This window comes from Kryptolebias marmoratus, linkage group LG1 (assembly GCF_001649575.2).
Source record: "Kryptolebias marmoratus isolate JLee-2015 linkage group LG1, ASM164957v2, whole genome shotgun sequence".
NCBI classification, from domain to species: Eukaryota; Metazoa; Chordata; class Actinopteri; order Cyprinodontiformes; family Rivulidae; genus Kryptolebias; species Kryptolebias marmoratus.
In genome coordinates this window covers 23,804,780-23,828,356 of record NC_051430.1, presented here as the reverse complement: position 1 = coordinate 23,828,356, position 23,577 = coordinate 23,804,780, and the positions used below count along the sequence as shown (strand labels likewise).

Genomic DNA, 23,577 nt, shown 5'->3' with positions numbered 1-23,577 from the left:
GATTAGAGTGTGGTACCAGGTGCCATCAATTTTGAACCTTTTCACAAGATTCTAATTTTCTGATATGATGAATTTGAGATTTTCATTTGTTGTCATTTGTAATCATCAAAATTAAACGAAATAAACATTTGAAATATATGAGTTTGTATTTAATGTATGAATATAATATACAAGTTTCACTTTTTAAATGGAATTACTGAAATCAATCTACTTTTTCATGATATTCTAATTTTATGACCAGCACCTGTAATGTTCATGGTCAGACTAAGAACCAGCCTTAAGAAAAAAAAATCAAGTAAAAAAAAAAACAACCTAATATTAAGTTGTTTTTAAAGATAAGTGCGCAAGTAAGTTTCTGTCCCCGTTCTTCAAACAAAGTAAAGTGCAAACAAACCAAACATGGTATGACCTATGTAGTTTTTGTCCTTGATAGGTTTGTTGTTACAAGCATTTTGGAGTAACTTTCCACTCTCCTCTTTAAATTTAGGATGCCCTCAATAAGCTCTGCAGACAATGTTCATGATGTAAAATATAGGAGTCCTTGCTCCTACTGCGAAAAAAAACCTTGTTTGCAGTTATCACAAAAATCATTATTATTTAAAACTGTCGTAGTTCAGAGAAGGATGAAACCAATAATGGAGGCGGGGAACTTGAGGAAATCGTACAAAAGGCAATGAAGCACCTTAAACCTGCAATAAATACATAATCAGGGAGCACAAGGAGACAAACAGGAGCAAACTTAGCTGGGTCATGAAGCCATGCAGTACCTGGCTGCAGGTGAACGGAGGAGGAGGGAAGAAATGGGCCAAGGTTGATGAGATGGAAGCCAGCTGGGCTCAGCGAGACGGGGAGCAGGTCTAGATGAGCGTGTCAGGACAGAGGAATATAAACTTACTGAAGGAAAGTACTGAGAAGTGGCAGGGAACAATGAAGAAAACAGAGAAGGACTCAAAGCAACAACAAAAACAGTCACTGTGGCAAAAACTTTCAAACCTGTGCTGAAATTCTGCATTTGATTCCTGTCAAAAATGAAAAGCTGCACAAATATGTTCATTGTGTAACTCGTTTGGGGGTGTGACTGCAGTTTGTGGTTCCCATTTAGACATGTTAAATAACCAACAGTGTTTATTTATTGTTCAGATAGTCTGTTTGACTCCTTTAAAGTGTAGGTAAAGTTTTAAAAGTGGGACTTTAACATGTTAGTACAAACATTTCTGATCGTTTAAATAAAACAACATTTATAGAACTAAGAAATTCTGTATTGTTTGCATTGTATAAACATCCTCCTGGAAGAATGTTGTGTCATTTCAGGATGGTATGACCCTTATGTGGCTAAAATGAAAATGAAAGACTTCTTGACTTTTGGAGAAAACAAAGTTATAACTGGTCTACAAGTTAAGGGTGTGGTGTTCATCTAGAACTTGTTCTCTCAGCCTGTAATTTTAAAGATCAGATGATGTATGTAATTTTCATTCAGCAGTCAGCATTCACTCTGTAGTGTTTTATAAATTTCATATTTTACAAAATGTCTTTTTTTTTATTATTTAATTAGGACACCACTTTTTGCTTGCAAAAACTGTTTTCTTATCTCACTGCTATGACTTGCATATCAAACCAAAAATGCTCTTTACACGTCAGTTTTAATCTTTCTCATAAGCACAAATTTCAGATTTTATGAAAAAGCAGACACAAAAAAGTTGACTTTCACGGTAAAGATCAAACATCAGAGGCACAATCATCTAAGATATGAGAGTCGAAACTTTAAATAGTCAGCAAACTGTGACTCACCTGATATACGGTATCTCCTTACCAGGAAGTCAAACATTGTAAATGTTTACAGAAAATTACCCTTAACATATCCATCCATCCATTTTCTTTACCTGCTTCTCCTTTTCAGGTCGCGGCGGGAAGCTGGTGCCCGTCTCCAGCAGTCACTGTGTGAGAGCCGGGGGACACCCTGGACAGGTCTCCACACATAGAGACAAACGAGACAAACAACCAATCACGCTCTCCCCTTAACGTATAAATATTTAAAGATTGGTTTGCTGAGCAAAGGTTTCTTGCCCAATTCAACTTTTTATAAGGTGCTTTCACGCAGAAAATAAACTAAAATCCTCCAACTTTCAGCAACATTTGCACAATGACCACGATGAAGCTGATAAGCTGATAAGTATTGGTGTAATAAAGTGCTTCTGTGTTGTAAAATGCCTGCTGGTGTTTAAATTTTATCATAATTTAAAGTTTTTATAAAGCATAACTAATAAAGAAAGAACAGGTTTATTTGTTATTCCTGCATGACAATATGATTTCAATGATTGCAACGTTACTAAAAAGCTAAAAGGTCCTGACAGTGCAGAACGAGGGCTTTATCAAGTGTGATAAATAGTGATAAAATATTAATACAGGTTATCAGGCACATAATGTGGCATTTGAACTTTCTATTGTGTTCATTAGTGTTTCGTTATCAATGTTCTGAGGCTGCTGTGATAAGTACAGTAAATCATCAACGCTTTTCCGCTTCTCGTGGTGTTATTGAAAGTTCTACAGCTCTGGCTTTTTGTTATCATCACAGGACAATATCCCTTGAGTAAAGCCAGAGGTTACTGCAAATGATGTAAAATCGTGCTTTATTATGTCTACTTCCTCTGTCGCACAGATAAGGGGACTCCTTAAGTAGCATTAACACAGTAACGTCACCTATGTGGTGACAGTGTAGCAAGAAACGCTGCACAAAAACAAACTTTTGTTGCTACTAAATGACATTTTTCATCCTGGCTGGAAGCAAAATGATCTCGCTCAAGGTCAGCATGTGAGAGATCATGTTAGTTAGTTTTTATCCACAGAAACAAAAAGTAATAAATGTGTCAGAGAGATTCTGTGAGCAACACATTTTCCAGGTATGCTGAGATTTCACAGGAACAGTGGATTGGGGAATAAATTTAGAAGTGAATGACCAGTTTGGACACTTGGTTTTACTATACTTGAAAGACGTGTTCTGTAAAAAAAAACATGTTTCCTACATTTGAAACAAAAGGTCAATCAGTAAAACTGTTTTGGCCTGAAGCTCTGATGGCCTTGGGCCTTATTCCTTCTAAAGGCACAAATGTATCAAATATTTTTTGATGCATTAAATGGTTTGAAATTCTATTATTGTAGATAATCTTCCAGGTTTAAAGGTTTGGTTAAGTTAACTTCAGATCAATTCTAATACAGTACAGTCACATTCAGTAAATTACAAAATCCAGTTTGTAAAATGTTGTCAACCTACAGTAATTAAGCCAGTAGATTGCTTAAAAACTTCTCTTTGGCCCAGTACATATTAGAAAGCCTCTTTAGCAGCAATAATTTTACCAGATTTTGTCATTTTAGAAGTTGTTAATTGTGTATGGTTATAATTAAGACAAATAAAAATGAACATGAATATTACAGCTGTAGAGAAAATGTTAAGTTTGATCATTTTCACAATCATCTGTCTCAACACTTCATAATGCACTGCTGCAGCTTTTAGGTGCTTTAGACTGGTGAAAACTTCATGTTTGCATAATATAATGCTGAAGATGCATTTATAGAATCTTAAAAAAACAGCTCCAGTGCAGGAAGCTCAGCTTTTTTCTTTAACATTAGGCGGTGTCGACACTTCATTAGTGTTTTATTGATGATTAACCGTTTGAAAAGCTGAACAGCGGTCAATAAATCACCTTAAATATAATGTATTGACAGCTGAAGGTAAAGGTCTTGTGGATAAGACTATAGTCTGGGACACACTGATCACTGAGCTTTTTGCCGGAGCAATCCAGACTGCATTGTTGTGTAACTCTGGCTGGAGGCCATGCCATGGTTGACCTGGTACAAAGAAACCCTCTGAAGAATGAGACAAACTTACCTCATTGCGACAGTGTGCCTTTGCCAGGAGTCGAAAAGTATTTTGTGATGCTTGTTGAACAAGAAAGTGAAAACTAAACTAACATCCAGAGGAACACAGAACAGAATGTATTTAAGTCCTACAGAAAAGTGTGCATGCATTTATTTCATGTGTCTACTTGTAGAGGAATGGGTTCAATTTCTCAAATCTGGGTGCATTTAGAAACTATAGGCTACACAATGTATATCATCCAGTCTTAACATAAAAAACTAAATATTGTGTAATTAAAGCCACAAAAGAACCATGGATTTATTCACAGAAGAAGCACTGACATTTTTTCCTTCTGTGCTCATTAACAAAAACTAAAATACTCCAACTAGATATATGCTACATACTAACTTTAAAGACAAGCGAAAGCATCAGTATTATCAGAGAAATGAATTGTTGCACGTATGCTCTGTTTAATAGCTCCCTTATCTCTCTAATTCAGTTACTAATACATCCATACTGGGATGCAACTATCTTGTTCGGCTGCCAGAGAAATGCCAACTTTGTACAGACAGGGGTGTCTGTTATTCAAATACTGTTATCAGCGCACCATTATTGCAATCTTTTTATTGGTCAAGAGAACAGCTAATCAATAGTTCCTTTAAATCAAAGTACAAATTGAAGTGCACTTCTGAGAGTGAAAGTTTACATGCCAGGCTTGTTCCAAACATGAGTCATATTTTAATAAACTGCAGCTTTATTGTAATACTTTTATATGACTAATTATCAGTGAATAATAAAGGTTGAGTCTTTTGGAAACTAAATTGAGGAATTGATTATCTGATTTATTGTATATTTTTTATCTTCTTATTGTGTGAATGCCTATTCAGCATTCTTTGTGCTATTTCAGCCATTCATATATCAAAACATTCAGTTCATTCAGGAGATGGGTGCTATGACTTTTGTATTTTTGTAACTGTTATACTTTTCAAAATGTTTTACTTTATTTACAAATATTTCTCCCATTTAAATACATGGAGATCTCTGCAATCCCTTTGCAATCATAAACACTGTTCCTTTTAAAATTTGCTTCAGCATACATGTTCTGTTCTAGTATCCTCATTCTGCTTTTAGTTTTTATTTAGCCGTTTGCTACCTTTAGCTTTCAGCTAATATATATATTTATATATTATAGATAGATAGATAGATAGATAGATAGATAGATAGATAGATAGATAGATAGATAGATAGATAGATAGATAGATAGATAGATAGATAGATAGATAGATAGATAGATAGATAGATAGATAGATAGATAGATAGATAGATAGATAGATAGATATTCAAAAAAGGTTAAAAAACAAAAACAACTGGACTTCTATTCTGTAGCTGAAGACGTTTCGCTTCTCATCCGAGGAGCTTTCTCAATTCAGAAATTGAGAGTGTGGAGTTGAGCTTTTAAAGCTGAGATGTGATGTAAACTGGATTGCTCGCAAATTGTTCTCACTCTCCTAACAACAGAGGCTCGTTAGGGTCCTTGAATGCAGGCGTTGACGTAAGAAGAGAGAAACCAACATTAAACAGAGGAGGAGGTCTCAGATTCCAGCTTTCAAAAACATATAATGGAGCTTTAGGCCTGATCCCCAGTCAGTGTCACTCCAGTCAACACCTGCACTCATGTGACCAGAGTGGCCCATCAGTGAGTCAGACAAACAAGGACCCTAATGAGCCTCTATTGTTAGGAGAACGAGAACAATTTGCAAGCGATCCAGCTTACATCACATCTCAGCTTTAAAAGCTCAACTCCACTCTCTGTATTTCTGATCTGAGAAAGCTCCTCGGATGAGAAGCGAAACGTCTTCAACTACAGAATAGAAGTCCAGCTGTTTTTGTGTTATCACTGTGTATATATATCAATAAACTTCTCGTATCTTAACTAGCCTTTTACTACTTTTTGCATCTACCCAGATTTTTGCTGCTTTTAGTTAATCTTTTTCTTTTAGCAAAGCCTTTGGCTTTTAGCTACTGTTTTGCTGCTATTAGCTAGTGTTTTACTTCTTTTAGCTTTACCCAGCTCAGTTAAAGCTTCTTCGGCAAATTTCAGCATTCATTCAGCTTTCACACTGTACTCACATAAGACGCAGTTTCTCCAGTTTGCATGTTACATTCTGTCTTACGGTGCTATTTTGCTTGTGTTTACAGAACTTCACTTTTTTAATATGTACAACAGAATAAGTTTTTGTGAAAAGGAAATGACGTTTATTGTTCTATAGTTATACACAATTTTTTTTTTTACAGAGACACAGAAAATATGTTTAATTGACAACACTATGACAGATTATTGACTGTATAAATACAGCTGCAATCAAAGTTGACCAAAAATCCTGAGAAAAGTTTCACCTAAACACATCTTCTCCTAATAATACAAAATAGTCTTTCCACAGTACTCTCTTGGTATTTAAGCTTGCTGATTTACAAAACTCCCTCAGCGAACGGGATACGCTGCAAATAAATTACAAGCATCACACTTTTAAAAACAACACAACTCTAAAGCTTTACATTTCCTGCTCCAAAATGCAAACACGACAAACCTCGGCAGGCAAACTGTACAGAAAATGTCACATTCTTTGACAATTTTGAACACAGTTGAGACGATTTTGAGTGGCGTAAATCAACAGTAAATACAGCTAAAAATGCTTCATTGAGAACAAAGCTGTTGATTACAAAACTGTTTTTTTTTATATAAAAGAAAACTAAAACAACAATATTTCCTCTTTTTAAAATGCTAAAGCTTTAGTTTTTAACTATGAAAGTGTGGTTACACAGGTTGTGGACAGACAGGAATGTTGTTTTTGGAAAAGGGTCTCTCCAGGCCCGGCAAACAAAAGGCAGATTCAGTCCATGTCCGAGCCTATTCATGCATTCATCCTGCGCTCATCAGTATTTGCCAAGTTCACCCTGGGCAGCGATAAAGCCATTCTAATTAGTGGACTGTCCTTTTGAACCAGCCCTCTCCTAATTTTGAAATGGGTTGTGTAGTTGTCGCAGGTCCACATTTTGCTTTTTACAGCACTTTCCTTAGAATCAGATTCCTGGAATTGGCATTTCAAACTTAAGTGTCTACGTTGTCTGAAGCTTTGCTCGGTGACCTCTAGTTGTTTTCTTGTGAAACTGTGGTCTCCTAGAAAAAGAGAGACAAAAAAACTCAAGGAGATTGACTGAGATCAGGATCGTAGGTCAATAATTACAGCCTTTATTTAACAGGATTGTCAAGATTAACAATGAGAATGTCCAGTTTTTTATTTGACCTAAAAAACATACAATCAGACGGCAACATTTGTTTAGAGCTCGGGGTGTTATGTCAGGTTAAGTTCATTGTGTGCTCATGCTCATGTACTTATCTTATCTCTTCTGTTTTGTGTTGCAATCTAGTGAACGAACTTGAAAAGCTTTATGGTCAAGGTATGCTTATACAACTGATAGATTACAGATAAGGTTGGTAATCTAATAATTTTGTTTGAAGGGTGGCCAAAATGGGGAGAAATCTCAAACTCATGCTTTATATTTTTTTTATGTTTTAAAATCTAACTCCAAATGAGTTTATTGTTGTAGAATACATTGTATTTAAAGGTTAAGATTACTTAAAAGTTAATCTTCTCGACCGAAGCAACATTTTTTACTGTGACAAAGCAAGTGAAAACATGTTGCCGAAATACCAAAATGTCATTTAAGGGGCGTCTGCCTCTGTTGGCTTTGGGGTTTTTTTTTTAGTTAAAAAAAGCAAAAACCTGCTTCCTCCTCAGAGGGCATTTAAGGGGAGTGGAAAAGTTTGAATTTATACTCTGTAATTTTCCTGTCCGTTTTTTTTGCCTGGTAAGAGAAACAATGTACGAACAGAATTAGGCCTTGAAGGATTTCATATCGTCCTGTGCGTTTCACGCCAGAGTTTTAAACTAAGTTCATCTTATGTTGAGAAATGATGGCATTTTACTCGTTTTGGTGAAATCTTGAAAATGAAGTTATGTGTGACCTCAAGGAATATTGTGAGATCAAGTTCCATCTGCTGCTGTTGGGCGTAACTCTCTGATGCTACCACTCCAAAGAATAACTCAATATTTGTAAAAATCAACTGAGATATAACCATTTATGTGCTTTCTAAGGTAGATTAGCTGTGGTGGTTATCTTGAATCAGGCCGACTCTAAAAATTAATCAGTTGTAGACGTACTTCCAATGATACTTTTTGAGAGTTTCATTAAAATCTGTCCACTGGCTTAAGAGATATTTAGTTTACACAACAGACAAATGAGCACAAATCAGGCAAAAACATTGTCTCTTGGCATTTGCCTTTTAGCAGCGGGCAATAAACTTAAGATTTTCTGCACAAACTGTAAAAAAACTGAAGTTTTTATTTTTTTTGTTGCTTACGTTTGCAGCTATACTGTGCTAAAAGAATACCTCTATATTAACTACACCTTTATGAGCAGGTGTGCCAACACTTTGGACTCAATTTTCTTTTAAAATACGCCAAAAAAAGTCACTTACAAATGGGGTCCTTTCTCCATATTTGCTCCAGAAGGTCATCTTGACGGTGTTCTTGTGTCCTGTTCGCTGGTCGAAGGTCTGGCAGGTCACGAACGGAGGACTGTAAAGATGCAAACTCACCGCGCATTCTGTGTGACTGACATTTTCCACACGGTGCAGACCGATGGAGTCTGAAACATGCAAGCACACATGGACAAAGAGCACACTTAGAGTGGATGTCACTGGAATGGTGCGAAACTCCAATCAATCATCTTGAGACCAGACATCGCAGTTGGCCTCTACTTTCTTCGGGGAATGACTTGGCAGATTTGGATCAGAGAACGTAACTCTCCTCGGTGTAAAATTGCAACCATCTGTGAATTCCTGTGGGAGCAATTTGACATTGCATATCTGGAAACGGGTGTAATTGAGCGCTGGGAAAGTTGGCAGATTTCACAATGTTGTGCACACTTTTGACTTATGTGGTCGGATTTTTCAGAGTCATGGTGCATCAGCACATTTTATGCAAGACACAACACATTTACTTAATAGCTCTCAACAAAGCTGCAAAATACTGATAATCTGACATGTTAAGATACTCAGATTAGATGTAATAAAGAAAAGACAGAGTCATTGTGTAGTCTGCTTTCTTTCTTACCACTGATGTAAGCAACCCTGTTCTCCTGTAGAATTCTCTGAGATTTCTGAACCATATCTCCGTGGGATTTGCTGTCTGGCCACTGGAAGAGCGTCTCCTTCAGCTGCCCCTGCAGCAGCTTCATGAAGCAGTGGGAGTTTGTGTGGTCATGGATGCTACTGCAAAGTGCCAAAGGAACACACAAGCATGCAGCATGAGAACGTGTCCACACTGGCCTCTTTCAAGTATGCAGAAAGATGGAAAATTTGCGTTGCTGTGAGCTCTTGTTCTCGCTAATTGACAGAGATTTAAAAAGTTGCATTTGTGTCATGAATGTACACCTGAGCTGCGCCGGTGAAGCCTAAAACAGCGACAAATGAAAGATGCAGGTTTCACTGCAGTAATGCAAGAAAACTCAATAAAACCATATTTATTACCACCATGTTCCCATTGTAGAGAGTTTGTAGCGCTGCAGTAACTTCAGCTACACAATCTGACTGAATTTTAACTTTTGTGGATGTTAAGTGTTGAACTTATGATTGCTGACAAAGTGGAAATTTGACAGCTGTCATTACATAATATTGATTTACACAATGTGTGTGTGTCAGGAAAAAACAACCTGGGACTTTCTAATCTGTATTAACTAACTAGTAATAATCAGATGAATCACTTGAATTCGAGGCCTGTCTAGTGTTTGGTAAACTGGTGGTTATTGAATAGTTTAAATTTAATAAAACCTGCCCGATATTAGCGTGGTTCTATTAAAACACTGTCAATGAAAAAGTTTTTCTTCTTCACTTGGATGTAAAATCTTACCTGCCATGTCCTTCACCCCAGCAGAGAATCATGAGATTGAACTTCCCGTTGCCCTCATCCACTAAGTTTCTCGTGTACCTGCAAGCAAAGATATTTCGATAACTGAATGTTGAGAAACAGGCCGACAAACATCTATCATCTTTGGTTGGAGTTGTGAGACAGAGTGGCAACTTCTAAAGGAGTGTGGAGGAAAATAATAATAGTTTGAGGAATGTGAAGGTTGTGGGGAGGTTCCTACAATTTTATTTTGTAAAAAAAAAGTGAATATCGAAATTCCAAAGACAAAGAAATATGCTGAACTCTACCAAATAATCTCAAACTCTGTGAGCTGTATTGAAGCATATGGAGTTGAAAAGTAAAGACACTGGGATTGTCATTTTTATTTAATTAACAAGATTAATTTTGAAACACAAAAACTTCTTGTAACAACAACTTGTATTCCATGTTGAGGGGGAAAAAAGACTTTTTTTATAAAAGCTGAAAATGTTGTGTATCTCCTGCATTTAAAATCAAATTACCCCAAATGGACAGCAGGTCTCTGATCCTTTCAGGGATTTCTCTTTGTTAGTTTTTGTTTTTTTCTTCTTCTATATTTAAGATCTATAAAAAATATTCCCATACAGGCCAGATGCCAGCCTTTGATCTTGTTTTTTTTTTTTCCTGTTATCAGTCTTTTTTGAGGTCACTTTCATGCAGTTTCGTCACACCATATCTGCAATATAAAAGAGCGGGTGTGTGTCCTTCCTCAGTGTTGATTGGATGGTCACTCACCCACCCTTAATGACTCAACACCAACCCAAACACTGCTCTTATTATGTCTTTTCCAACAAAACACAATGATCTTTGTAAACAGCTCCCATTTGAACTAGCCTCATCATTTTACCGACTTGCACACGTTCCAAAATAAAACAAAAATCATATAAACTATGCAGACAACAAGTCACTTTAGGTGACTTGTATGCACTGTTAATGCATGTAACGAGTATAAAATAGTTAATATATTTTTATACATTGTTTAGTGCCTTTAAAACTTGAAAATGCTGACAAAAAATAAGCAAAAGAAAAGATAAAATCACACAAACAGACTCTTAAATCAGTTTGTGTCGATGCAAAGTGCATCAGCACAACAACTGAGTAATAAATGAGTAATTATAGCAGCTGTGATAATGGAGCATAAACTCTTTTTTTACCTGTACTGGTCAAACTGTGCATATTTCCTCCATTCGTGAGGCTTGCTCTCATATGATTCCATGATATTCTGCACCTCCTCCACATTGATGTTGTCACTCTCGAAGATCTTATGGAGGATTTTGATCAGCTCATCCAGAGTTTCAGGCTTCACCACCTCGGTTTGCTCCATCTCTGTCTCTGTCTCTGTCTCTGTGTCTGTCTCTGTCTCTGTCTCTGTCTCTGTCTCTCAGCTGCACAGGAGGATCTTTAAAATCCTGCTTCTACCTGCTTCTTCTTCCCTCCACGCTTGTCGTTTACTTTTATAGTCTGGCAAAGCAATTTGGAGACGTGTAGCCGAAGGGCCGTACCATTATGGGGTTAAAAAAAGGGGAACGGCCACAAATTACAGCTTCATTTGAATTAAGTTTGTCCTCAGCGCGTGCTGCAGTGTGATAAAAAAAAGAACCAGCTCAGCCTTTTTTCCGAGTTTCATTTAAAATCTTTCGAGCTTCTAAATAAAAACGAGCATTTCTTTTGCTCATAAACAACTTGGACTGATCCTTTGAGTCCAATTCCACCACGTTGTCACAAACATTCGCACCTCCCCTCCTCTCCCCCCATCCTCTTTATCTCTGTCTCACTGAGGCATTCCTGCAACAAAAGCTGAGCTCTCTGTTTGTGCATCTCATCAGACTATCAACAAGCTCCCAGTCCAAGGTGTGAGACNCCCCACACACACACCCTAACACAGCCCACAACACACACAGTTACTTTTCATTTTTTAGTTGCCATTCATTGTCAAAGCAAATAAAAAGCTAGTCATTTAAATTAAATATGCTTACTTTTCAATTTGAAGCCAGTCGCATAACTCAAAGGTGCTGGAGTTTGCTGGAGATCTGTGTGTTTAGTCTTCTTTTCTTTAAAGAAATGTGTATTAAAAACATTTCCTGTATATTTGAAATGACAGTTTTTAATTAATCGGCTTTTTTAAAATCAGTTTAGGGTCTCCTAAAGTGGCACGTTTTATTTTATGTCCAAGTTTTTGGTGGGTGAGTTCACCTTGCAGCCAGGTCTCTTTTACTGTAGAAGCAAAGTTTTGTAATAAATTCAGTATGTTGTTTGGCACACACACATATACGCAGACCAGAACACAGAGCAGAACATACACATAAACCAGAACACATACAGAGACCAGAACACATGTTGATTCCCACACAGGCAGGGGAGGGAAAACACAAACCTGGGAAAATGTTTGAACTTTAAGGCTTTTCTTTTTGTCTATAATGACACACATTAGGAAAATATTCAGCTAAATCTTGAAGCCAAATACACTAAGGCTGATATGCATGAAAAAAAAAAATCTTTAAAGGACTGTTAAGATGTGCACAGATGTGGAAAAAGACATTACATAATTTGAGGACTGATAAAAAAAGTTCTTCTCAGAGCAAAAAAAGTAAATGCACTTATTGAGGGGAAACATGCATCGTTCAGGTCTTCATGGAGCATTTTGATGCATTAGATGGACTAAAATTGGCACACAATTCCCAGTTTTTCCCCCAGGTTCACCTCATGCAGCAACACATTTAGCTGAAGGCCTGTACCTGTGTCGTGTATCTAAATAATCAGTTTTAAACGGACGAACCAGCTGCCTTCATGCTTCAACTTGCCTCTTTTTTTTGCATGTTCACTGTGACTTGTGTGTTGTTCTTGGAGCTGCTTGGGTTTTTTTTTTACAACTTCAGCTCCAACTTTTTTTTACCCCCCTCTCTGCAACATGTTCCTTTTCCAACAGAAACCTATCATTTCCTCACTGCTGTCTTTTTTTGTCCCGCAAAGAAAAATACACGGTGCAGATAGTTTATTGTGGGTTGCATGGGGTGAGGACAGGCTGTAGCTACAAAGTGCTTGTTTTCTGCAACCTGCTGTGCACAAGCTGCCAAAAAACACAAAATATCAACGTCGAAGGAGATGATTTGCTCTAAAATCTAAAAGCAATTGTCCAAAAATAAAGAAAGAAACTGAGCAGCACATCTTTTCCTGATTTTTATTGCGATAAAGATGTAAAAAAAAAGTTGCTTAAAGATCACCACTGAGCAGAAAAGCTGTATTTTAGTCATCCAGCTTACGTCAGAAAGAAAGTCCTCTCTGGCTGAGGATGAAGTCAGGCCACTGTGTTTATTGGCAGCACGAAAAGGAGAGAACGTTCTTTGTATGAGAGTCTGAGCCAAGTTTCCCTTTCAGCTGCCACATCATCAGCACCAGATGTTCTCCAGCTCCACCATCAGGCTGAAATTTAACTCTGCATATCACAGAAAAGATCACCTGCAGGAAACACTCCAACAGGTTTTAGAGGATCATTAGAATTTGAACAACTTAGATTTTTACCTAAACAATAGAATAAAATTATTACTTTCTATTTGCATTTGAATTTTTTGTTAATATTTATTGTCAAAGCAAAAAAAAAAAAGCTGTTATTTAAATGAAATAAGCTCACTTTTCAATTTGAAGCCAGTTGCATGATTCAACAGTGCTGGAGCTTCTTTATCTCTGTATTTAATCTTCTTTTTCAAACATTTGCTGTAAATTTTGAAAATACAGTTTTTAATCAACATTATGCTTGTTATCATTTTAGGTTCTCCTAATGTGGCACATTTTATATTTTGACAAAGTTTTTAATGGGTGAGTTTGGTGATGTGTCACTGAAATAAACAGGCTTGTTGATGATTTATGGTGCCTTTGTTTGCACTAGTACCAGTTAATATTTACACCAGTGTACCAGCATGGTGATGCTTTAAGCTGGATGGTGCCAGTTTAAAATCAAAAACAATGTTTGATTTATTAGTTAAAAGGGTTTTCTCTCTTTTAGTCCAAAATCAGCTTCCAGATTTCTACAATAAAATTGTCTGTTTTATTAATATAGTCTTTAATTATTAGAAACAGGTACAATTAAATATAAATAAAAATAATTTTAAAAGCCCATATATGGAGTTAATTAGGATTAAATCTAAGTACAGTGATATGATGTGTGGTTTGAGTTTATAGATATTTTAATTTCATGTCAAACTGCGCCCCCTTGTGGATGGTTTTGAGAGTTGCAGCTGAAAATAAAAAACGAGATGAAAACAAAAAGTCGAAGTTTTAATCCCTCGCAGCTTCCGTAGCTGGAGGTGGAGGAAGACTGGTGGTTCGACGTGGAATATATCCGTAAAAAGGCGATGGAGGAGTAGCGCCTTGTAGCTCCGAGTCAACCCGTCCTAACCTCAAACCGAGACGGGATATACATCCCCGAAACCCGGTCCGGGTCTGGGTAACACGGGATCCGAAAGAAACCAGCATTTCTTCTTCGTGCCTCCTTCTCTCCCGCTCACCTACAATCATGATAAAAGCCATTTTAATATTCAACAACCACGGGAAACCGAGGCTTTCTAAATTCTACGAACATTATGTGAGTAAAAACAACAACAACACAAAAAGGGGGCAGCTTTGGTTCATGTTTTCGTCTCTTTATTCGTTGTTTTTGCCGTTCAGCTAAAGCAACGAGCGAATATGAAAACAATTACCGACTGTGTCTCGTGCTCTCTAATAAAATCAATGTGGTCAGGAAACGCAGGCTGTCTGAAGACATATGTTCAAACTAATCCCTAATAATGCTTATATATGTAAAACATGTAGGTCTAGTCCGCGCCGTCGTTAAAAATATGAATAATTAAAGACGTGAAATCCAAAGCGACTGGATCTCATTTCGCCTGAGCTCAGTTTTCTTAAAAAAAGAAATAGAAAAATCCAGCTGTTTGTGGGGCTGATGGACCCAGGAAAGTGACTTATGTTTGGGTCACATGACTTGAACGACGCCCTTGTGAGGAACCCGTGCTCACTTTTTCTTTTTTAAACCCAGCTTGGGTCCATTATTTCCTCGAACTCGTGTTTACTTGCTGACAGAATGACAGGCTGTGTAATATTCTCTGCTCAACAAGCGGTGCTGGCTTTCCCCTCTTAATTGGATTTGGATCAGTGCTGCTTTTCACCCTAATTAATGCCGGTGTTACAATAACAAGGTGGCACAGTCAGTGTCCAAACCAATCATCTACACTAAGTCTCATATGTGATGAAGTAGAACATTTCTGAGGGAATTCTGAAGGGCTCCGATGCAGCTCCAAGGTAACTTTTACTAAAACAAATTAAGAGAAAAAGCCTACATTTTGATGTATGCACCATATAAAAAGTGTAAAGAGATGCAAGATCAAAAGTCATGTTAAAGCAGTTTCCTGTGGCTAATTGTGGTCACCATGGTAACCACACACCTGTGTCTGTCACTCCCCTGCTGCCAGGTAAGAGGCAGACTGAAAATGAGGTTAAAACAGAAACGGCATATGTTCGAAAACTACAAGTCGGATCTGAGAAATTCCTGATCTGTGAGCTGCAGGAGGCTCTGATGACCACACAGGTGGATTTATATGTTTCTGCAGAGTTTTATGTGGGAGATAGAAGTTTTAAAAAAAGACCATTCACAGAAAGTTTTGAGGAGAACAGTTTGAGCTAAAATATAAAAGTTTGTAGAAGCTCGACGGTGCACTCTCTGCATTTTGGAGGGATTTGAGAGGAAAACTGTAAGCCTTATATCAGTGAGATACATCGGGGGGGAAAGAAGATAAAAATCCCTGCATTTCAACGTATAATTTGTGTATGTACCAGTGTAGAGCTCCAAAGAGGGCTGGGTTTTCTCATGTGTTTCACTGGAAACCCATTGATTTCCATTATTCTTTTCCTCATAGTTTTTTTTGTGTGAATTTTAATCCTAATATTAAAACTACAGTGTATGCAGTTACAGTAAAGTATAGATGAAGGAAGACAAGTTATTGTTTGATATTATTACCTAGGAAATAATTTAGCTGTCTATTAAAAAAAAAGATAATTATCCTTTCTTTTTACACTATCCAACCTGCTTGTTGATATGGATATTAGTTTGTGTGGAGTTAAATTGATTGGGTTAGAAGGAGGCTGTGTAGACACCATCTGTTACGTTACAAGCCAAGGTGTCGGCTTACAGCCTCACTGGATATAATATTTCACACTCGGTGTAGGCAACTGGGGGCTGTAAAACTATCTTTAGCGCGCCATGTTGGGGCTGCGCGGACTCATTATGTTGTTTGTTGAGTGACGGAGCTGCTCTGTTAAAACATCTGGGTGAAATGTTGACAAAAGGAGAGGGGAATACAAATTATGACTAAAACCAGTACTCAGCTCAGGTAGATCTAATCATTCAAACTCATGAGGGACCGAATTTAGCCAACCTAAATGAAGAAATTGGCCTTCATTTGATATGAACGATATCTACAGGTCCAAATGTAGGTACTGACAGAATGATCACTGTTGTTCTTGGCTTGTGTTTGTTTTAAAATTAACAATAATTTAAATTAAAAAAGGCACAATTCAATTGTAAAGTGGCACAATTTCATTGCTTGCCTTAAATAAAACCTCAATAAATAAACCTGGTTCCAGTACACTGTAATGTTTCTGTAAAGACGCCGACAGAGAGCGAGATCAACTCAGCTTAAAACTTAAAACCCAGATGGGGGAATGCTCTCAAATTTCTTGTTTGTGATTATTTTCACATGTGTGACTTTAAGGCTAATAAAAAGGCCCCTGAACTCGATGTTTAGGTCTGACAATAAGAAACATACGAATCTTCAGTCTTGCTGCTGCGCTTGTTTGCATCAATGAACTGTGAGCCCCGTTGATGCTGCCGGGCCCATAAATACGTCACATGACCAGTTCAGCCTTCCAGCCAGCTGCGTAAGCGTCGCCTCCTTGATGGTTGTACTCTCTGGCCTGAGATGAACCTTGAGAGGACATGAGCACCCTTTGGTGAGGCAGCCTCAGTGTGAGAGTGTTTACTGGTTGGGGTTATATAAAAACATTAATCTTATGCTTTCTCCTGTGAATTTGCAGTCCGTTAAAACACGTTTTAGGCGCGTATCAAACATTCCTAAGGATATGTGAGGTTTCACATGGAGTCCTGTCCACCTGGAAGCTGAGATAAATCTGTTTGGTTCTGTTTGTGCAAGAAATTCCCCACGTTGTGACCTCCAGGTCCAGTTAGATGTTTATATAAGACGGTTATAAAACGGTTATTACAATCGTCAGTCTGTAATAATTCACTCTGTAATAATGCACCTATTAAAAGAAAAGACAAGTGGAGAAGCTCAGTCTTCTTACCGGTAATAAATACATCAACAAGGTGTTGTTTATCGTCTTATTTTTTTGTTTGAACTGCTTTTCTGTTTTTTAATTTCCTGCAGAATGAAGACACAGAGCAGCAAATCATCAGGGAAACCTTTCACTTGGTCTCGAAAAGAGATGAAAATGTCTGCAATTTCCTAGAAGGTGGAATGTGAGTCACAAGGTTTTATTGGAGCTCTGGTTCTGTGGAAGAAGCAAACATTAGATCCTCCAGCCGCTCATTTGCTCGGCTGCAACATTACATCACTTCCTTTCACGCAATAGAGAAGAGCACTCTGTTCTTTAACTTCTTGACTCTGCCATTATTAACTAGCTGTTATGCTAAAGAAATATTTAAAATTGCTTTCTTTGTGTTATGCTCTTTAGTTCTTTCTCATCAAAGCCTTCATCAGACTTTCTTAGCGCCGCTTGGCTCCGTGTGCTGGTTTATCTCGTGTCTTATCTTTACTCCTGTAGCTGAAAACATCCTGTTATTTCACGCCTTCTGTTTGTTTTGTCGGTGTCATAACATATTTGTTTGATGCAGTCTCTTATTAGGTCTTGCTCGGGGCAGAGTGCAAGGCTCTGATTTTAAGGCACCTAATAAAAGTCGAGATTAACTTCCAGTAAATGTACCGTTGGTGATATTTGATAACATGTATGTTATTGTACAGCAAACTGCTAATTGTTTTTTTTTTGTGTGTGCTTTAGGTTGATTGGAGGATCAGACTACAAGCTGATCTACAGACACTACGCCACACTTTATTTTGTGTTTTGTGTCGACTCTTCAGAAAGCGAGCTAGGAATTTTAGACTTAATCCAGGTAAAAGCTAGACATCCGTGGCGTATCGTTCCCTGTGTTCTGGCTGTGGATGAGCGTACCGTTCTGATTGTTTTTGTCTGTTTTCAGGTATTTGTGGAAACGCTGGACAAGTGCTTTGAGAATGTCTGTGAGCTGGACCTAATTTTTCACGTAGACAAGGTAGGATTATTTTTAATCTCCTTGTGACATAACATGATTATAGTACTGTTTGATCTGCGAGAGCCCCTTGACCATTACGGCTTTTACAAGTTTATGATATTAATATTATTAGAAAAAATCCTCCATAAGACCTCCACCTTCCCGTACGCTGCGCTTGGACCACTGAAAGATGAATAATCACTGAATTTTTTTTAAAATTAAAAATATATATATATTTTAAAACATATATAACATTAACTTTATGAAATCTAGCAAAATTGACAACTTTGAAGAATGGATTGTGTGTTTTTAATATTTTAGCCATCTTACAGTTATATTTTTATTATTTAAAAGCTTTGATCTTAGAGACTTAAAGAATTATGTCTTTAATTTTATCATGTTATCTTCTTTAATGATAAAATATCAATTTAAAAAATATGAATCTAAGTTAAAACTGTTAATATAAGTTGCATCAGTTAAGTAACACTTAAACAGAGACTTTTCTTTAGCAGGGATGCTGCCAGAAGTGTAAACGTGGAACCTGCTCGGCGTTTTGCACATAATAGTTAATTATCACATGTAATAAAAGATGGCTTTTTACAACGCAGGTCATTGAGGGCAAAAAATCCAGATATTTCAATGAAAAATAGATTAATGTGTAACCTGAAGGCTGCAAAGGTTTACTTGTTCAATCATACAGGCTTCTGGATGATTTCAGCAGAAACTTTTAAACAACAAGTTAAAACCTTCGATGTAATTCAGTGTACTGCACATGCATATACTGTAGGGCTGTCTGATTGGGTAATTAAGTTGTTTTACTGTTAAATGAACTATTTGGATAATGTTTGTAAAGCAAACTAATAGGGTTGCACACTCATTGTTAATGTGTTATCTTATTAACAACATGGAAAAGACATCTTGATTACAACTTTAAAAAATGTCTCATATTGATGATATTATAAAAACCCTCCATTGGTTGGTGAATGTTTTGTGTCTTAAGAACACATTTGAAAGAAGATAGAGCTCTGGAAATGATAAAAAAATATATAATAATAAAAGTTTAATAACATTCCAGCTTGATTCCCGTGTTTGTTTCAGGTGCACCACATTCTGGCTGAGATGGTGATGGGCGGGATGGTCCTGGAGACCAACATGAATGAAATCATCACACAGGTGGACGCCCAGAACAAGATGGAGAAGTCTGAGGTAAGCCCGTTTCTGCCCCCTCACAGGGACTCGATTCTACCTCCAGCCTCTGAGGTTTTGTCTCCAGTATGCAGGCATGTGTGTATGCTGCACCCTGCATGCTACTCTCCAGTAACTGTGGATGCTCCCTACCTACTCTTGAGTGTTTGTGCTCTTTTTTCGACCTCTTCTCTTGCCGCTGCACTGCTCTCGACGCAGATCAAGACGAGACATATTCTATACCGAAAACCCAGTGTTAAACGGAGTATTATATCCTTTACTTCTGCGCCAACTTGAACAGTGCCATTGTCCAATGCATCGCAGAGTCTGTCAACATTAAATCCCATAATCACCTAAATTTGACACGCAGTTATAAAGTCAATCATTTCTGTAGAGGAATGTTAGTTTTAGACGCTGTTCATGATGAAGTAAATGTTTTCAGATGTGTCACATCTCCAGGCCAGTGTCCTTGCTTAGATGTTATTTCTATGCAAGTGCATTGCCTTGTTTTCCATACAGCTTCTGCTAGCAGATAAATGTCCATTTGCATATTGAAAAGGTTTAATAAGACAGAGACAAATCTGTTAAATTATTCTTGTTCTGCTCAGTTCTGATCTTAGTTTTTTTTGTCTGAGAGCTTAACTGCACCGATCATGTGGCATTGTTTACAGATCATTAAAAAATGTTTATAGATGTTGGTATTTTTGGACTTTCTATTTTTACAGTGCACGGAAAACTAGTCAGAAACTAGCTTTATTTTTGAAATCCTAAATGTGTCAAGGAACTGATACTAGATGATTGTTTTGTGCTTTTGAAATCTAACATTTTAAAGTATTTTTTTTAACAACAATTTGAGCTGCTTTATTTGCCTTTAACCAGACGGAATCTTCTTGTTCAATTGGCATTTTGTAAGCAAACCTTTTATTGTTCTCTGTCATCAGAGCTGCTCTGTCTCTTCCCTCCTGGACCTATCGTAAACCACAGAGTTTATCTCTCTCTGATTATGCTAATTGAAATCCAGCTTGTCCGTCCAGCTTGTTTCTCCTGGCAAAGAAAAACAAGCTGTTTTCCTCCCAAACTGACATCAAGTCTTTCTTTTCTCAAACTGCGTCTTTATAAATGGGTGTCTTTATTTTTACGATGAAAAATATCTGAGGAATAAAGTTATTTGAAACTTATAAATTCACATATGGTGTACTATAGGTCCTTTCACTATCTGTGGAGATAAACTGTAATTACTTTAATCTGCTTTAACATTCCTCATTCCTCTTTTTCCTGACCCTGTCCAGTTCTTTCCATTCTTCTCTCTCTTTACAGACGTTTATCTTTCAGTCTACCAGGCAGGACAGGTAGACACAGGTACTGCTAAATTTACAACCAAATACTGTAACCGTAACTGAAGTTTACGTCCCCTTTCAGTCTCTCCACTCGGCCCTTCATGTATTAGTAAACTGACGCCACTAACACACAGTAGGAATCTTTCACGGCAGACCCAAAAATCTCTGTTTCTGTCTGTTAAATAGCAGCACAGGACATACACTCAGGTGTAACTGCAGAGATTATACAAAAAAAAACATGGAAAGAACTACAATCCAGTTTTTAACTTGCTGAATTTGTAGCATTAGATTGTGTCAGACAGATATGTATAAATAGTCAAACACAGATTTTGAAAAGAGGTAATAAACTAAGTCAGAAGCAGATTTTCTCATAAGCTTCTTTAAAACTTTAGTTGTCGCCCTCTGCTGACCCGTAGAAAGAATGCAGTTTTAGGACACATCAGTGTAGCTACATCCATCTTTCATTTAACGGTTTGGACTGAGTCAGGAAAATTAAAATAACCTATTTATTTTCATTTAAGTGCAGTCTGTGTTAAAGTGCTGCTTGCGCTGAGTGAATAGGAACATTACCTGAAATGCTCAACATTTGTAAACCTCACGTGCTGTTGTTTAAATTAAACCAGCAATAAAAAGCTTCGAGTTAGTGCAGAAGATCAAACCACCGCTATTTGTTTCACAGATGGTTTTACTGTATTTGTGTGCATTAGTCACACCGTGATTGAATAAAAATGCATTAGAACAGCGTCACACAGTGGGCGACCAGGCAATCTAATGCAATTGTGTGATGGGGGAGAAAAAAATTCCCTTGTGCTGCATCAGCATTCCTCTTGTTTGGCGACATGGCTGCCATCCCATCGTCTCATTGAGTCCTGGCAGAGGAAGAAATCTGCCCTAAACACTCAGTCATTGGCATAGCTTTGTGAAAACCTGCAGTTTATCTACATGCCAGGCATGCTTTGCAACACTTTTTTTTTTTTTAAATTCAGGATCCGTCAAGATGTCAGGATGAGCTTCAAACACACAGTCCAGCTGTCTGTGTTTGAAATGTTTTGGTCACTTTTGGGTCTGTCTGCTAAAGATTCAGTAGGGGGTTCTCTAACAGCAGTGATTCTCAAATGTCTGCTTTTACACATGACTAAAACTTCTAATCACTCACAAATGCTTTTTTTTTAAAAAAAAGACTGAATTTCTCTTATTCAGTTCCACTTTGAGTGTTACTGTGTTAGAGTGTAGCGCCTCCTCTGCCCTGAGAGTAGATCTTTCATTGTAGTTTAGCACCGTCAGCCTAACAATCATCATTAATCAAACAGATGTGTCCATGGCACAGATATTTTATTCCTTTATTCACAAATATGCATTTAGGCAAAATATGCATTTAGCTACAGTCACGTGTAGGCTCTTCAGAAGTAACTCGACCCACATGAGGTACAGTATCACCTGCATTATTATGGCTAAAGCTTTGATGCACACATTCTATCTATCCAAGCATCACTTGTGTCTTCATATCCAAAACCATTTTTTTTCCCCGACTTCACACAAATCTCTTCCCGCATTTTTACCCTTAACGGTCCTCAAGAGTCCGGTGGGTTCACTTTCCAAGCAATGCTGCCTTTTGTCCATTTGTCCAGCTACTCCTCAGAACTTCAGAGTTAGTGAATGAGTAGTCTAGTACAGAATGTCCTCACAGTTGACTCCTAATTGGCTCTGGTTGTGATGTTCATCATTCTAGAAACCAATAATGCATGTGCATTTGAAGCTAAAAAGGCATCTGAATGTACATTTGCATATGTTGTCTGTCCTGGTGCTTTTGCATTTTGTCAGCAGTTTACAGTTTTTTAATTTTATTTATTTATTTTTTTGTCCAGTTCTCAGTTTAGCACTGTGTGTTTTTTTGTGTGTCCAGTGCTCATTGTTTAGTGTATTGTTGTGTACAGATGTTTTTTATTCTGTTTGCTTGCTCCACTGGCTTGAATCTTATCAACCCTCGTTGTGTTTTGTGTGTGTGTGTGTTGGTGTGTACAGGCCGGTATTGCAGGAGCACCAGCTCGTGCCGTATCAGCTGTAAAGAACATGAACCTCCCGGAAATGCCCAGAAACATCAACATTGGCGACATAAGCATAAAAGTGCCAAATTTACCTTCCTTCAAATAGTGGCAGCGAGATCCTGAGCCTGCAGATGTCAGCCGATGTTTACCTTGATGCAATCTGTTTACCAAAACCTCAAATTATTAACTTTTATCAACACTCTAAGTCTTGAAGGTACTGTGGGATTTGACACTCCATATTGCGGTGTTATCTTTTTTCATGTTTGGTTTCTGTTAAAAAAAAAATGTTTCTGATGTTTGTTTTATTTTCTGTTTGAAGGACAAAGAAAGTATTTATTTTTCAGTGGTACATTCCTTCTGCCTCACATCCAGCTCCTCCGTACCAGATCTGTGACATAAAAAAAAAAGTAAAATTATTTCACTTGCTCACAAGTGTGACATGAAGTGACACTTTGAAGGATTTTTTGTTGGTTTAGTTGTTCCAAACTGAAGAAATTCAATCAAGGAATGAAAACGAGTGAAATAATTTTGGTTCCAAAGTTGAAACATATCTGCTACAGTGTTAAAGTTACAGCATATTTTTATGTTAAACTGCAGAGATTTAGAACATATCTAAGTGCTGATTTTCTTTTTCTTATTTGTATGGAAAACCTTTTAAATGATGCATCATGTTTTATCAAATATTCTTTTAATTTTCATCTGTGCATGATGTTTTTTTTTTTCCTTTTTTTTGTTGCTTTTTTTCAACAATAAACTGTCAAATTAAACTCTTGTTTTTATTATTTCAATTTTATTATTGATACACCTAAGCATCTATTGTACCATATTATAGCAA

At 37.2% G+C, this 23,577-nt stretch overlaps 2 protein-coding genes across 3 annotated transcripts; one reads left to right on the top strand and one right to left on the bottom strand.

Moving 5' to 3' along the window:
• Positions 1-6,086: 6,086 nt before the first annotated feature.
• On the bottom strand, positions 6,087-11,326 carry cdo1 (cysteine dioxygenase, type I). Its single transcript, XM_017412087.3, has 5 exons — positions 11,016-11,326; positions 9,826-9,903; positions 9,031-9,188; positions 8,394-8,563; positions 6,087-7,031 (listed from the first exon to the last, which is right to left on the bottom strand). Exons 1-5 carry the CDS (start codon positions 11,183-11,185, stop codon positions 7,002-7,004), a joined length of 606 nt encoding a protein of 201 aa, XP_017267576.1. The 5' UTR covers positions 11,186-11,326; the 3' UTR covers positions 6,087-7,001.
• Positions 11,327-14,147: 2,821 nt separating this feature from the next.
• Positions 14,148-23,404, top strand: LOC108233775 (adaptor related protein complex 3 subunit sigma 1). Of its 2 annotated transcripts, XM_017412455.3 has the most exons (7): positions 14,148-14,440; positions 17,295-17,386; positions 17,926-18,037; positions 18,125-18,196; positions 19,274-19,381; positions 20,678-20,719; positions 22,720-22,853. In XM_017412455.3, exons 1-6 carry the CDS (start codon positions 14,372-14,374, stop codon positions 20,711-20,713), a joined length of 489 nt encoding a protein of 162 aa, XP_017267944.1. In that variant the 5' UTR covers positions 14,148-14,371; the 3' UTR covers positions 20,714-20,719; positions 22,720-22,853. The 2 variants fall into 2 exon arrangements, with proteins under 2 accessions (XP_017267944.1, XP_017267943.1); XM_017412454.3 differs by lacking the exon at positions 20,678-20,719 and having other exon boundaries at positions 22,720-23,404.
• The last annotated feature ends 173 nt before the right edge of the window (positions 23,405-23,577 follow it).